Raw genomic sequence first — 15,289 nt, 5'->3', positions numbered from 1 at the left:
ACTCCAAAACATTCCTCAGTTTGCTTTAGATGTTGAGATTATGCTATTTGCACTGTTTCATCTGATTTTACAATTTACAGGAGCTTGCAGTGCTTTGTCACCTCCACCACCCCAGTTTAGTGTCTTTGCTGGCTGCTGCAATCCGTCCCCGCATGCTGGTGATGGAATTGGCCCTCAAAGGATCTCTTGATCGTTTGCTTCAACAAGACAGTGCAAGTTTAACTAGAACACTTCAGCACAGGATAGCTCTACATGTAGCAGATGGCTTAAGGTAAATGGGACTTCTGCATTGCTGTAAAAACAGGATATAGCTTCAAAGATGATATACTGCAGATTAAAGGCTGCTGTTCTCTCACATCTCAAGCAGAATATTTCCTGGGTCAGACAAATGCTCATTTTTATGGTTGATTGGCTGATACGTAACATGTACTTCCATTACCTGTTTTTTTTTCCTGCTAATGAGTGATGCTTATATAAGTAGAGAAATTGCAAGACTCTGGGTGCAATTTCCATGTGGCTGATGATTTCTTACTGATATGTCAAAGAAATTATTATAGTGCATTTTTCAAGTTCTGAAAGTCCATGAATCACCTCACCTCATTGCAATGTGATTTTAAAATGATAAAACCTGCAAGAGGGCTAAGCTTAAGGTTCTAAGATGCATTTTTCAAACTATCAGTGACTCTTCAGATAGAACTTGGTACTAAAATACTGCAATGTAAATAGTAAAGCAGTAAACAGGAAGTAGTATTTCAGAACAATTCCAAAGTCATTATCCAGAAAGGCTGTGTCGTGCTGGTGACGTTTGACATTTTTAGCACAATATTTCATGTTTGAAAGCACAATTTACTGTTGTGGGAATAACGCACTCACTGTGTGTATACAGATGCATCTCTAACTTGTGAATGCTTTCAATAAATATTTTTGATTACTAGGTACCTGCATTCAGCAATGATCATCTACCGTGATTTGAAGCCTCACAATGTGTTGCTTTTCACCTTATATCCCAATTCAGCTGTTATTGCAAAAATAGCTGACTATGGCATTTCCCAATATTGTTGCCGAATGGGAATAAAAACCTCCGAGGGCACACCAGGTATGGAAATATAATTTGATTTAGAGTCCATTAGGTCCAAAAATAGCTAATATATTTTTCATGTCGTCTGTTAGAAGTAACTCAAATCTATATTCTAGTTAAAAATCACAAAAAGGAATCCTAATCATATTACAAGTTGTGATGCCAGATTTATACCTCTTGGCCTTTCCTCCTGTTCATGTTTTAACACCTTTTAGAAGAGTCCAGGAATATATTAAAAGTTCAAAAAGAAGAAATTAAATTACTTGCATTTATAATAATTTTTCATTGTCTTGTTTTAATGTGGTTATTGTTTGTAAATTATACTGCTAAAATCTTTTGTTTTAATTTCCAGTAATACACACATAAATCTTAATTTTTTAAAAAAACACTAGATATCTTCACTGTTCCCCAGCTTTAGAGAGAACCTATTAGCTTCCATTCTAAAGGACTGAACAATTCAACCACTCTGAAAAGTTCCTTTGGGTCTTTTAAATTGTGCATCACTTCAAGTGTTAAATGATAAACGTTCAATAAAGACTGCAGACTTGCCCTTGATTTTCAGCATTCATTGATAAAATAATTGTTTTATATTAAAAGGGGCAGGAGCTCTGTAACTGATGTACTGTTCCCTTCCTTTATACTTAATGCTGATATTTTTGGACAGTTGCCAAGCTCAAAAATAGTTTGATGTTTTTCCTTGCACTTCCTGTGTCATTTTTATCAATAATTGCTTACTTTTTAAAGTACAAAGATGGCTTCATCTTGATGTGAAGCATACTTATTAATGAATGATTTATTTGCAGGGTTTCGAGCACCAGAGGTTGCCAGAGGAAATGTTATTTACAATCAGCAAGCTGATGTTTATTCATTTGGCTTGCTGCTTTATGACATTTTAACAGGAGGAGGTAGAATAATGGAAGGCTTGAAGTTTCCAAATGAATTTGATGAATTAGCAATACAAGGAAAATTACCAGGTATGCCTTGTTTCTAAAAGTTTTAGCATTTGTCCTGCCTCTTTCAGAAATAGCATATCTTAAGAGTTATGCTGTATTTAATAGTGGTCATAGAAGGAGACTTAGAAAAATATAACATTCTTCATATTCTTTGGCATTACAATACATAATTATTGGCTGCTGGAAGGAAGATTAAACAGGCTATCAGGCTGCACATGATGTAATCATTTGGACAGTATAACTCAGGACAGTGTAACTTCGGCAACTTTTATAGCGCTACAAGCTTAATGTCTGGTTTTCTTAAGTTATTGCCCAGCAATAGTGGGTATACTCATGAAACATTCTTTAAGGAATAAATATTTTGCTCCATTTAGGAAAGAGCAGCATCACTCAGTCTGGCATAGCTTCTCCATTATGAGAGACAGAGTGTTCATACATTTTCTGCTCCTTAAGAAGAACAGTCCAGTTCTAAGCTCAGACAGTTTCCGCCCCCAGGCAAACAGTGCCTGTCTTTTGCTGCACTGAGTATGTTCATTTGCAGGTATTCATCACTAATGTTACCTCTGTCTGAAGTAGAACTGGAATATTTGCTGTGGATTATGATGAACTAAAAGGAAAAGCAATACAGGCACCGTCATGAATGACTTTTTCTCAGAGAGTTCAGCAGCTAGTCATAAGATACACATTCCAAGCAGTAGGTGGGAATTAAAACTTCCATATCTTGTAAATGCTATATGGAGCTATTTGCTATATCATTTATTGGAAGTTCATCTGTATTCCATTTACTCAGAAGAATAAATGTGGAAAGCGGTGTTTACAGGAATTTGAAAGACTGTTGGCTGAAGTGACATACCTTTGAATGGTCAGTGTTAATGGAAACACAACCCTTGTATATCTGCAATTCAGTCCCAGGCACAGGGACATCAAAGAAAAAGATAAAGCAAAGTCCATTTGCTTTAACTGCTGTTAATTAAAGGGATTCTAGTTCTAGTATTTTCATGCTCTAGCACATAATGGCAGATGAGCAATTCCAAGCTGTTCATGCTGACATTTTACCTAAGAATGTGATATTTCTCAAAGCAGCTCAGTAAGACGTTAGACGAATTCTAAAAATAGGAAGGTTTGCTAGAACTATGGTGAATGCTGGTTAATAAGTAATGTCATTTTACATTCTAGATCCTGTCAAAGAATATGGGTGTTCCCCCTGGCCTGAAGTTGAAAATTTAATTAAGAAGTGTTTGAAGGAAAACCCTCAGGAACGACCAACATCTTGTCAGGTATTACTTATACTTAGTTTATTTTTTTTTTTTTTTTTTTTTTTAATGATAGGTGGCAGTACAAAGTTGTGGTTTCTGAAAACGAATCAGGCATTAAGTTAATGTTCTTTTCTGGAATGGAAACTGCCATGAAATACTGCCTGCTCTCACCATCCAGAATAAACTGTTCCATTGAAATCTACCAACCTCGTGCTCTAACTCGCTATTTTCCCCTGTGTTGCTGTGTAGCAATTGTAGTGAAACACAATTCAGATTACTTATTGGTCTTTACTAGAGCTATGCAAAAAAGAGTTTGTTAAATAGTATCAATGCAGTTACACACTGTTCTATGGTACAAGTGACTGGGCCTGCTGAGATACTGTGTCCATATCTAAAACATGTTATCTGTTGTTTGTTATTTATCACTGTACAAGCCATTGTTGTCACCATGGGCATGCTGTGGCTTTCTTTATAGGTTTACGAGATCCTGAATTCTGCAGAGCTTATCTGTTTGATGAGATATGTCTCCATACCCAGCACATCTACAGCGGAGTGCATGGTGGCTGCCAATCAAAGCTGCAAGAAGGCAGGAGTCTGGATTGGCAATGGGAACACAGAAAAGGCACAACTTTCATTTGTTAACCTGAACACAGATGGACATACTTGTGAGGTATGAAAGCTGGGAAAGTTGACATTTATTCTATTTTTTCTGGCAGACAGATGTATTTCAGAAAAATTAATTGCATTTTTACAGCGATATATTCCTTCTGGAAAGCTAAGCTTTGAGAGAACAAAGATGGCTCGTGAGTCATCATTGTATCCATGAAATGAAATAGAAAAGCAGTTGCTTTTTACTCTCTTCCTGCTATCCAGCCCAAACTTTCTCATAATACTCTTTCCAATACTGTATTACTTTCTTCTGCTGAGATGGAAACTATTTCTAGCATGAAGACCACAGAAAGGTGTTAATAGTTAGGCAGACCTTCGTATCTCTACCTCCTTTTAACAATCCAGGTTGTCTCTTAACAGCTTCATGCCATCCCCTTGTGCCACTTTGGTGATGCCCTCCAAATGCTCTTTTAATTTGATTTTGGTAGTCAGTTCTATTCCATGAGCAAAGGGGAAAGGTTTTACCCAGGACTGATGTGCTGTGAGGAACATGTGTGCCAGAACTGAGCGTGATTCATCATCAAAGTTGTTTCAGTTCTATTTCCATCTGCCATCAGTTGACCATGATACATCTGAATTGGCAGCTTTGGTATAAGTTATATGGGTTGTTTTTCTGAAATTAAAATGAGAAAAATAAATATTAGGCCAATACTTTCATTGTTAGCAATTAGTATTGCAATAGTTGCATTTGTTCAATTCTCTGATGGCTTTGAGACCTTGGTTAGAATAAAAAGAATATATTTTTTGTCAACATTCAGCTGAGAGATTTTCCTGTGTACTGTTTGAGGGGTCCTTCCCAGCATTTTGAAGATAGGTGACCCTGTTGATGATATATTTTGCTAATTAGAATTCTTAAAGGGGAATTAGATTTCTTAAAGGGGATGTTAGGCCAAGGGTCTATCCAGAGTCCATGAAGATTGTGCTATATTTTTATCATCGGTAATTTACTAGCATTTACCAGTATTGAAATCATGACCAAGTTGTTTTTCGTCTTCTTTTCTGACTCAGGATATTGCAGACAGTAAAATTATAAGTTTGGCCTTAGTGACTCTTCCTACTGAGAAAGAAAACTGGATTGTAGCAGGAACACAGTCTGGTTCTCTGTGGGCAGTTAACACAGAAGATGAAACAAGAAGGCATCGTCTGCAGAAAATGTCAGATTCCATCACTTGTTTGTACTCTAATTCTCTTTCAAAGCAAAGGTATAAGCAAATTTTAAATGTTTTGGGTTACATTTTGAAAATACTGTTAAGCTGAGGTGTTCAGAAAATGACATCTGTACACTCTGCAATTTGTTCTGACAACTGCTTATTTTGCCTGTGTTTCCACTTAATTTTGTACCCAATGCAGCTGGGAACTACATTCATGATCACAGGGGTTGTGTTTGCTTTTAGTGTTTAATTGAATATTTGACATACTAGAGATTTCTCATTTTCTTACCTGATTAAGGCATTTCTAGAATTAATTATTTTATTTTATTTTATTTTATTTTATTTTATTTTATTTTATTTTATTTTATTTCAGCAAACAGAAGAATTTCTTCTTGGTAGGCACAGCTGATGGCAGACTAGCAGTTTTTGAAGACAGAGCAGTAAAGGTAGACTTGTTCTTTGCTCCCTGTTCTACAGAGTGTTATCTATAATATCTAAAGCAGCTACAAAGAGTAGCTTCATTTAGTGACACTTATTTTTTACTTGCTTCTTTACAACTAAAATTAATTTTCTACTGCAGTCTGAGAGGAACTGCACATTTTACAATAACTGCTTTAAACAAAAGAGTTAAGAGGTGTAAAATTCCTTTGAAAGGCCTGGCAAACTGGCTAGAGACTGACATTATTGGTTGTTGTTAAGAATAAATATTCTACCAGTTTTAATCTCCTTTATTTATTGCTGTAATAGTTCTTTCTCTCATTCAGTAGATTTTTGTAAAACAGCTATGTTCAAAAATAAAATATTGTTTAGGTTTTTTGTAGATCAGAGTTCTGCTCAGAACAGATGAAGGAATGCTGGAAGCTGTTTATATCAGCTGGCAGCTGAATGTTTAGTTCCTGACCATATGCCTTTGGAGCATTTATGGAGTGCATTGCAGAATTAGAATATGGTCTGATGTAGGACATCTTCAGAGACATAGATGGATCTTTCCAACCAGTTCTTGAATTGTGCCCGGGGTTGCAGAAAGTGTCAGTCCCTGCTCTGGCCTGTTCCTGCTCACAGGCTGTCTGCTATCTGTACTGGGAATATGGTGCTTTTCAGTCAGTAATGTTATGGGAATGTTCTGAACCATCAGAAAATCTAGATGTGTAAATTTAATTCAGCAGGCTGTGTGGTCTTGTTTTAACAAGATTCTGAGTGTCTGCATCCTCCTTGTTTCTAAGGCAGAGTATATTTTTTCTTGCAGTGTAAGGGTGCTACACCTTTGAAGACACTGACTATAGGAAATGTTAGCACACCCCTGATGTGCTTAAATGAATCCTTATGCTTGTCTGAAAAAAATGTAATCTGGGGAGGCTGTGGAACAAAAATCATTGCCTTAACCAGTGATTTCTCTGTTCAAAAGCTCATTGAAACAAAGACAAGTCAACTGTAAGTTTTTGATTTTTATAAGTGATGTTACTTGGCTCATTTGTTTTCATTAAAGATTCCTGACATTACTTTGATGGAATGTCTTGTTCTAGAGCACGTTCTTTGAGTTTGTTTGTTTCTGTTATTTTCTTTCCATAATGCAGATGGAGTATCAGTGAGTAATGTTGAAAGCATTTCTTGCTGCTTTTAAACAAGGAAATACATTTTTGCTCCATAAAGGATTGATGAAGTCAATATCTGTGCAACAGATCAGTTTTCTTCTCCAGCTGGGCTAGTCCAGGCCCTGTTTACTTTACTTAGAATTACACATACATATTTATCATAGCATTTGTCCTTCCATGTTTGTCAGCACGATATGTGTGCATATTTTTGCCCTATATATATTTAATCACATCAGATTGCTGACTTCTCACTATTTAGAAATTACTGGGAGTGTTTGATGTAATTCTCTCATGGACAGATCACACTCTGAAGTTAAGGGGAGTTTTTCCTGAGCAGGGAAAACAGTGTTTGATGAGAAAGATTTATTCATAGACTTTGAGCATTAATGTGCCTCCAAGGGAGTCATCAGCCTAACTGTGTTGCTGTAAGAATTTATGTTGAACTGTAGGAAGATTAAAGCAAAGCCTTTCAGTTGTATCTTAGCCTTTGATTTTTAGGCTGAATGATTCTGCAGGAGTCAGAGGGAAACTGATCCCACTCATACTAGTCAAGTCTTCCTACTAAGTATTTTCTGTGTATCTAACTGGAGTTCTTCTCTTCTAGGTTCTGTCATAATGCTTACAGTGATGCAAACATTATTTCAATAGCAATAGACAAATCCATCTACTTGGCAAAGAAAAACAGCCATTTTGTGGAAATCTGGGACAAGAAGACAGAAAAACTTTCTGAGTTAATTGACTGTGCACATTTTCTTAAGTAAGTGTTTTATTTCACATTGTTGGCCTGGTGGATAGGAAGCTGAATATCAGATTGCCTTCTCTAGCATGGTACCTAACCTGCCAGAAGTAAGGGATTTGCCCAGTTTGTTGGGCAAGTACAGATTTCCTATCCTGTCCTGTGGCCAGAACTTCAGAATCTTCCATGCAGAATCCCCCTTTTTAAAGACCCTTACTGTATTTCCCAATTTCTCTACGTCATGGAGACTCATTTAGCTCAAGAAAGAAGAAAGCCTTTTGCTGTCCTTCAGGTACTAAGGCTAATCCAGCTACTTCCCACATCCCCTGAACAAGAGTGTCTTTTCAGTGCACATATTCAGTAGGAAATCAGATTTTTATTAACTGCAACAACTTTTTCATTTGCATTTAAATTGTTCCTCTGCATTAGCATGCCACATCCATTTCTTTTTTTATGGTGAGGTTAGGAGCAGGTGTAGATGTGCTCTTCCCTCTTTGCTGTGACATTAACCTCCTGCAGACTGGGGGAGAACTGAGAAGAGTTCCTGCCTTCTTCTTAAAGGTGTTCTGAAGCAGACCAGATGGCTCTTTGGAGTCCAGTAGTTTTCATCCCAGTTTCTTTGGATGAGAATTTTGTAATTTGATTTGGTGAATGATTGCTTAAACATCTGGTATTCAGAGTGTTGTTTTAGTAGCTGTCGAATAGGGTGCCACCAAATTCCAATGCAAATTTTTTCTGTGCTTGTAGGAACAAAGTGGAAAAATTAAATAAGGAATCAAAACATAAACTGGCTTATTCTGGAAGAGTGAAGACCATTTGTCTGCAGAAAAACACTGCACTGTGGATAGGGACAGGAGGAGGACATATCTTGCTGCTTGATTTGTCAACGCGTCGTCCTGTACGAGTTATAGACAAGTTCTGTGATTCTGTTCGAGTCATGATAACAGCTCAGCTGGGTAAGTAAAACCTTGAAGTGATGAGTACTTGGAAATCACTGCTAAGTTCAGGTTCTCTCTGTACTCCTTGTTATAGTGTTCCAGGAACAGATCAGCATTATCCAGATTTGTTAATTCATTCTACTCCACGGCTGTAATTTTCAATCAGTGTCAGACTCTAGGGTGTAAACTGAATCCCAGCAGGCTGAATACCTGTGCCCACATAAAGCAGCAGCTCTTCCCTGACTTGTCACTGGTCTGCACATGAACCCCCCACCTTCACTGCATCCATGTCCTGTGCTTCACGTCATGCTCTGTCACATGGTCTTCTCTACATTGTCTGCCTGTGTTCTTTCTCCATCTCACGTGTTACACTTGTGACTTCTCTCTCTGTGGACCATGTTGGATTTTAATATTTTTTCTTTCAGTGCTTATTGCCTTCTCCCATCCTCATTCAGGTTCTTTTAGATTTGGGTCACAGGTAGATCACAGCTGAGCTGGGAAAGTGCTACACACCTGGACTTGGGGTGTGGACTTGTATAGATGTGCTGCTGCTGTCATCAGGGACAGTTGTTTTGAGCTGCTGTAGGCAGACAGGAGTTGTGAGGTTTCAGCGGTGACCATGAACAGCCTCAGGAATGCAGCTGAGGAAGGGACACTCCTTAGCTGTTGAAACTTCCTTCACCTGTACATTGTCATGCACCTCTCCCAAAAGTAATAAAGACCATATCAACTCAAGTTTGTGATACTGCTGTGGTGAATACATTCAAAATACACATTACTTCAAAAAGCACTTTGTGGCATGACATGAGAATTTCCGTCATTTTCCACTGTGTTTTGGAAAAAACTCTGGAGTTTCCCCGTCAGTGTTATTTAAAGTGTGTTTACTGTCCAAAAAAACCAACCAACCCACCAACCAAAAACAAAAACAAACAAACAAAAAAAAAAAAAACAAAAACAAAAACAAACAAACAAACAAACAAACGAACAAACAAAACCACACACAAAAAACCCCCAAACACTGCTGAAGCCATTGTGAATTTGGCAGCACAGTGTAATTCTGCTAGAAAATAGCACAGTTGCAGGGCTGTGGATGTTTTCTCCTTACCATCAGGAACTTCTGTGGGCTGTTTCTTCCTTTCTGGCGCCAGAAGATCCATAGACTCCAGTCAGGTCACACTGCTGGCGATGCTGTATGAGTCAAACATACCTCACCTTCCTCTGACTTGCCTTTGCCTGAAACAGCAAGTGTTACAGTCTGCTCAGAGCCCAGCTGTTAATGGTGCCAGCTATAGCACAGCATTATCATTCCATCTAGTCCTGATAGCTACAGTGTTAGTATTACAAAGGGATATTTTATTTTTAGCATTTTGTAAAGAATAATTACTATGAAAATGGAATAAATTTTGCCTTGCTGCTGTTACTGATAGGGAAAATATGTTGTATAGAATATCATGATTTAAAAAACCTTGAGCTTCAGTCACCTGTATATTTTTAATCAAAATTTTATTTATAGAAAAATTAATATTCAGGAGTTAAGCTGCATTTGCACAAATCTCAGGAACAGCAAATAAGATTGATATGTGCTGTTTGATGTGTACTTTTTTCATTTGATCATCTTTTTGCAGCTAGGTTTTTTGCCCTCAGTTCAAGGACTTGGTTTCTGCTGGAATCTCTGGAAATGGCACTGAGGCTGCTGAGCAGTTTTTCAACAGTACCACATTGCTTATATGAAATAAGAGACGATAGAGGGAAATAGTTTAATTTAAGGTTAAAACATATAATGTCAAGCAGAGGTAAATATTTCAGGAAAAAGAGATTGCCAGACTTTGAGACATTAATTTTATCTGTACTTCATATATGAATATGGAAATACAGTGTCATTTTCCAGTTCTGTCACCTAACACATTGATGTTCAATAGGCATGAGACTTACCATAGAGAATAATTTAGATGTAAATCTGCAGTTTATTTTGCAAGTGCAAATTTAGATTTCTATAGGGTAAGACAGGACCTAGGTCTAAATAAGTTCCAATCACTTTTGTAAGTAGTATGGATAGGAGTGGCTATAGAAAAAAAATTAAATTTATGAAAAATCTGAGTATGGAGGATGTGTATGGTTCCCACCATCCCTCATCTGCTATAACCAGATTTACACCACTCTCAGAGGAGAATATTGTGCTGACCACCTCGGGGCAGGAAAGACCTCTCTACCGTGCAGAGGTCCCGCAGCACGTACAAAACTTCCCAACTGCAGCTTTCACAGTTCAGCTGTACTCCAGTCTATTTATGCCCCAGAAACTGCTCCCCTCCTCATCCTTGCCCTGAGAGTGTAAGGCTCTGTGTATGAAGTGGTGTGGGGCGCGGTGCTGCAGTGGGGTGTCTGCACAGTGGGGCTGTTCCTTTCCTGGCCTGATCCTGACCCAGGGACATAGGCTGGGTCTTTGGTGGTCTACAAAGTATCTTTGCAAGACATTTATCGACATGTCTTGTTGGAAATAAGCAGGAATTTGATATTGAAACACTGGGACATTCTGTTTATCCTGTTGTGATCCAACCAATCCTGTCTTCCAGGTCATTTTTGCATTATTCTGTAGGTACCTTCTTATGATCTATCCCCTATTCCACTTCCCACCCATATTTTAAACTTATCATAAGTTTAAAACTTTTAGTTCATAATTTTTACTCAGTTTTTTGGTCATATTTGGTTGGTTTAGTTTTTTCGTAACTGAACTGGCACGCTTTGCTGTGCACTGGGACTTCACTTGCAGCCTGTCCTTTTGCTGTGACATCTGTTTCCTGTGACTCTAGCACCTCTGCCTGTGCTCTATAATAGGGGCTTTGTGCTTGGGCTTGTTCAGCAGGCTGGTCAGCTGATCCTGTGCTTATGCCTTGGAACCCTGATAAACCCTGACATTAAATGGAGATGGGAACTATATTGTCTTCGTGTCTGGGTTTTTCACGGTTAATGATTTTGAATAAAGGGTCTCATTGACTGAACTCTGCTTTCTGTCCTCTTAGTGCCTTGATGTCATTTACTCTTTCTGTCCTTAAATTACAAAATTCACATTAAAATTAAGATTTGACATTTTATTTCTTTTAAAAAGGGAATCTCAAGAATGTGGTCCTTGTTTTGGGATATTGCTATAAAAGTGACACCGAAGACAACAAATATCACAAAGGTATCTGAATTATGTTTTACTAACTTGTGTTATTAGTGAAGGAGACACTATTGTGTTTGACTACTCACTGAGAGTGAAGAGCTTGTTATCATTTGATGAAATTTTATTGAAACACTGCTATTAAATAGTTTTTATTTTCTTTTGCATATCTGGGCTCATACAAAGTAAAAGTAACTTCCAAAAATGGTTCCGAGGAGGCCACTGTTTGAAGGATACAATTTGTTGGGAAAGTATATTTGGAGAGTAAATGTCATTGTCTAATTGGATAATGTATCAAATGGATTTCCAGAGGTGTTTGTGCTAGGTTAGGAATCCTCAATGTTTTCATGAGTGATGTGGATGAAAGAACAGTGAATGTACTTTTCAGATTTGCAGACAACTCACAGCTAAGACAAGCTCACTGGAGGGCAGGATAAGAACTCAAAGTGACCCTGACAAATAGAACTAATGATCTGGAAGGAAATAGGATACAATTCTGTAAGAAGAAATGCAAGACCTTTTATTTAATTAGGAATAATCCGCTGTACCAGCATGAGGAAATGATCAGCAGTGCTGCAGAAAAAGGGTCAGAATTGATCAGAGGCTGGTCATGAATCAGCCATGTCACGTAGGTGTAGATGAGGCAAACACCAGTCTCACACCATGAAAGTGGTGTCTGTGAGACATGAGCTAATCCTTATCCTCTGCTGAGGGCTGATGTGGCCTCTGCTGGAGGAGCCTGACCATTTATTGCTGAATGATCTGGACTATTAGGAATAGTCCAGAGAAGACAAATGCAGCCTCTGAGGAAATGTTGCAGGGAGTTAAATTGGTTAATACAAAGCTTAGAGAGGACATGATATTAGGATGAGCACTAAGAAATTTTTGTTACACCAAGGGAGATTTTGGTCAGACATCAATAAAAGCTTCCTGACAATTAGGATAGCAAAGTGCTGGAAGATAGAAAATCTGCATATTTAGATTTTTCTAAGAAACAGTTAAAGTAGATGCTCTGATCAATGCCCTTCTCCACCTTTACCTCATCCCAGTTTCAGTGACTCTAAAAATGTGGCTATGATAGTATAAGTTAAGGAGAGTAAATGTAGATGAGCTGCCTGAAATGAGTCAGACTTTAGAGCATTGTGATAGTCCCCAGTTCCTGTAATCATAAGAACATTCATTGGCTTATTAGCATTTTTATTTATTTAAGAGTGACATTAACTACAGAGAAGAATCAGAGACTCCAGAATCCTTGAGGCCTTAGTTTGTAAGCCTCAAGTCATCTAAGTGTTCTCAGTTATCCCTATTCTACCAAAACCAGTATGAATTCTTCATGAATAAAGAGTTGTTTGCATGAATGGAGATTGAAGAAGTGACCTTTTCTCAGTATATTCACTAGCTTATGAAATCAGTTTTTATTTTACAGTGAATGAGGTTTGAGTCTCACAGGCATTTAGGGTATATCTGCTTGGAAAGATAGAGATGAAATTTTAGCAGGCACCTCAGTATTAGCATTAGCTGTAGCTTAGGTCATGACCTTAAGGCCCACAGGCACCAGAAATGGTTCTTCAAGTACTTGTAAATGGGATACTCTAAATTTAGGACTAGAATCCAAATCATTGTCCAAGTCTAAAGAGTTTGCAGCCCATAACTGCATCACCTCACACATGAAGTGTCATGGAACTTGTCTTCTGAGTCCTAAAGATCATGCTTCATTGGGTAAATTTATGAGTAAGTGAGAATAAGCAGATAAGCAAAATAATTTCTAATTATGCAATTACTCATCTCTGTTGCAGATTTCAAATTTTCTTTTTTTTTCCTCCAGAGTTACAATCCTGCGTGTCAGTGTGGGACATTAACCTGCCCCATGAAGTGCAAAACCTGAAAAAACATGTAGAAATTAGACAGGAATTAGCAGAAAAAATGAAGAGCTTTTCTTTGGACTGAAAAGTCACCTTGCAAGTGCTTTTTTTTTTTTTTTCCTAGTGTTCCAACCTAACATACTGTGCAATACTTACAACTTCTTCTTCCTGTTGTTTTTAACTTAAAGCAAGAAGAAAATTACCATGAGAGTATTCACAGAATACCAAGAAGAAAGAAGTTATTTGTAATATTTGAAAGGACAGAAAACTGTTGAGAATTTCTGATTCTAAAATGGTATCATGTGTCTATTGTTTACCTGTGAAGTTCTGGTCTCTGCAACTATGGCTCAACTTCAGTATAACTTTGTTCATCCAGTTTTTGATCCCAGTTAAACTGGGAATAAGCCAGGAGACTATAAATGGCTCTAATTTACTTCATTATCTCTACTGAGTTGACACTCTAATAAGAAATGAAATTTAAGCCTCTGTGTGTTTACTGCAGTTTGCATGTATGAGTTTGCTCCTATGATTCATGGTTTAGTAATGTCAGAGCTCATGACCCTATGAAAAAAACATCATATTCTATCTGACAGCAGTGTTTGAAGGAACAGATAATTACTACATTACTCTTTGAAAAGAAGAGGCAGAATTGTCTGTGTTTCTTCCGTGAATAATTGACTTTATTTTTCATTATGACCAGAAAAAAACCCCACTGTGCTACAATAATAAAATAGCTCCAAATTAAACACACCATGAGGCTTCTGCATGTGTCCTCCTGCAGCCTGCCTGCTCCTAGGAGATGCAGTGACACCACTGGGATGGCTGCCAGTCACGTAGCTCTCTTGGGCAGCTCTCTTGGAAGAGAGAAGAGAAAGCACGGGGTGAATGCTCTGATCTAAATGCTGCTATGACTTGCTCTTAGCCCAACTTGCTTGTTTGCTTACCTCAGTCCAAAAAAAAAAAGGGGAACTTTTGCTTTGATTTTTCTAACATGAAAAGTTTCCACTTACTCATTCTTGTTTGAATTTATGTTGTTTTGGGGGATAATCAGGGGAACCTTGAGGAGTGTAAGAACTGGCTGCCTCTTCCAAATTTGTTTCCACGCATCATTCAAGAGTCATTCTTTGCTCCTTTCTAGCTGTAAGTCCCAGCTGCTGCTTACAGCCCACACTGACCTGCTCTAAGAAAGTGCCTTATTTCTGTCCACCTGAAGACAGGTGCTGTTCTCCTTTTTTGATACCAGAAGAATCCACAGGGTGCTCTCCAAATCTCAAGGAGTGGCGTATCCAGTGCCATTCCTTTGAGGAAGGTTGAGCAACCAAAAAGTTCTCATTTTTTTGTTTGGTTGGGGTTTTTTTAGAAAATTATGTACTGGGACAACTGCATTTCTTGTGTCCAACTCTAGCATTGTTCTATTTTCTGCCAGTTGTGGAATGCATACTCAGGATTCTTTTTAGATATGCATCCCAGTTTCTATGCATTCTTGTAATCCGTGTACTGAGAAGAATTTGCTATTTATATGGGATTTTATAACTCATAAATATATATATTATGTTAGAATGAATGTGGTTAGTTTTTTTTAAAGAAAAGAATATATGCATTGTGATTAAGTTTATTTGTAAGTCATTTTGAAATGTAAGCCTAAACATTTCTATTAAAACTGTGCTTTGTTAATAATGCAAGCTTACTTTCTCATCATTGAATTTTTAAGGAGGGGCTTTTCTGTGCAGCTTTTGTGGCATTTAATTCCTTCAGGATGATGCAAAATCCTGGCTCTGTAGGTATTATTGACAGCAGCATTCCCACTTGTGCTCTGTCTCAGTGCATGGCCTGAGCCCTTTTCCCTTTCTCTCTTTGTCTTCTGCTTGGTGTTCCTTCGGTCTTCCCCAGAGATGGG

General features: G+C 37.8%; 1 protein-coding gene across 3 annotated transcripts in view; it reads left to right on the top strand.

Moving 5' to 3' along the window:
- Nucleotides 1-14,988, top strand: part of LRRK2 (leucine rich repeat kinase 2) — a 63,565-nt gene extending 48,577 nt beyond the window's left edge. For all 3 annotated transcript variants that reach the window (XM_040061722.2, XM_040061723.2, XM_040061724.2), the window contains 12 exons: nt 81-271; nt 936-1,096; nt 1,882-2,052; nt 3,208-3,308; nt 3,763-3,957; nt 4,965-5,158; nt 5,481-5,553; nt 6,354-6,538; nt 7,304-7,456; nt 8,183-8,391; nt 11,477-11,551; nt 13,356-14,988. In XM_040061722.2, the coding sequence (XP_039917656.1) occupies nt 81-271; nt 936-1,096; nt 1,882-2,052; nt 3,208-3,308; nt 3,763-3,957; nt 4,965-5,158; nt 5,481-5,553; nt 6,354-6,538; nt 7,304-7,456; nt 8,183-8,391; nt 11,477-11,551; nt 13,356-13,477 (1,830 nt within the window). In that variant the 3' untranslated portion in view covers nt 13,478-14,988. The remainder of the gene's footprint in view (nt 1-80; nt 272-935; nt 1,097-1,881; nt 2,053-3,207; nt 3,309-3,762; nt 3,958-4,964; nt 5,159-5,480; nt 5,554-6,353; nt 6,539-7,303; nt 7,457-8,182; nt 8,392-11,476; nt 11,552-13,355) is intronic.
- The last annotated feature ends 301 nt before the right edge of the window (nt 14,989-15,289 follow it).

This window comes from Hirundo rustica, chromosome 4 (assembly GCF_015227805.2).
Source record: "Hirundo rustica isolate bHirRus1 chromosome 4, bHirRus1.pri.v3, whole genome shotgun sequence".
NCBI lineage: Eukaryota > Metazoa > Chordata > Aves > Passeriformes > Hirundinidae > Hirundo > Hirundo rustica.
This window is presented reverse-complemented; position numbering and strand designations above follow the sequence as displayed.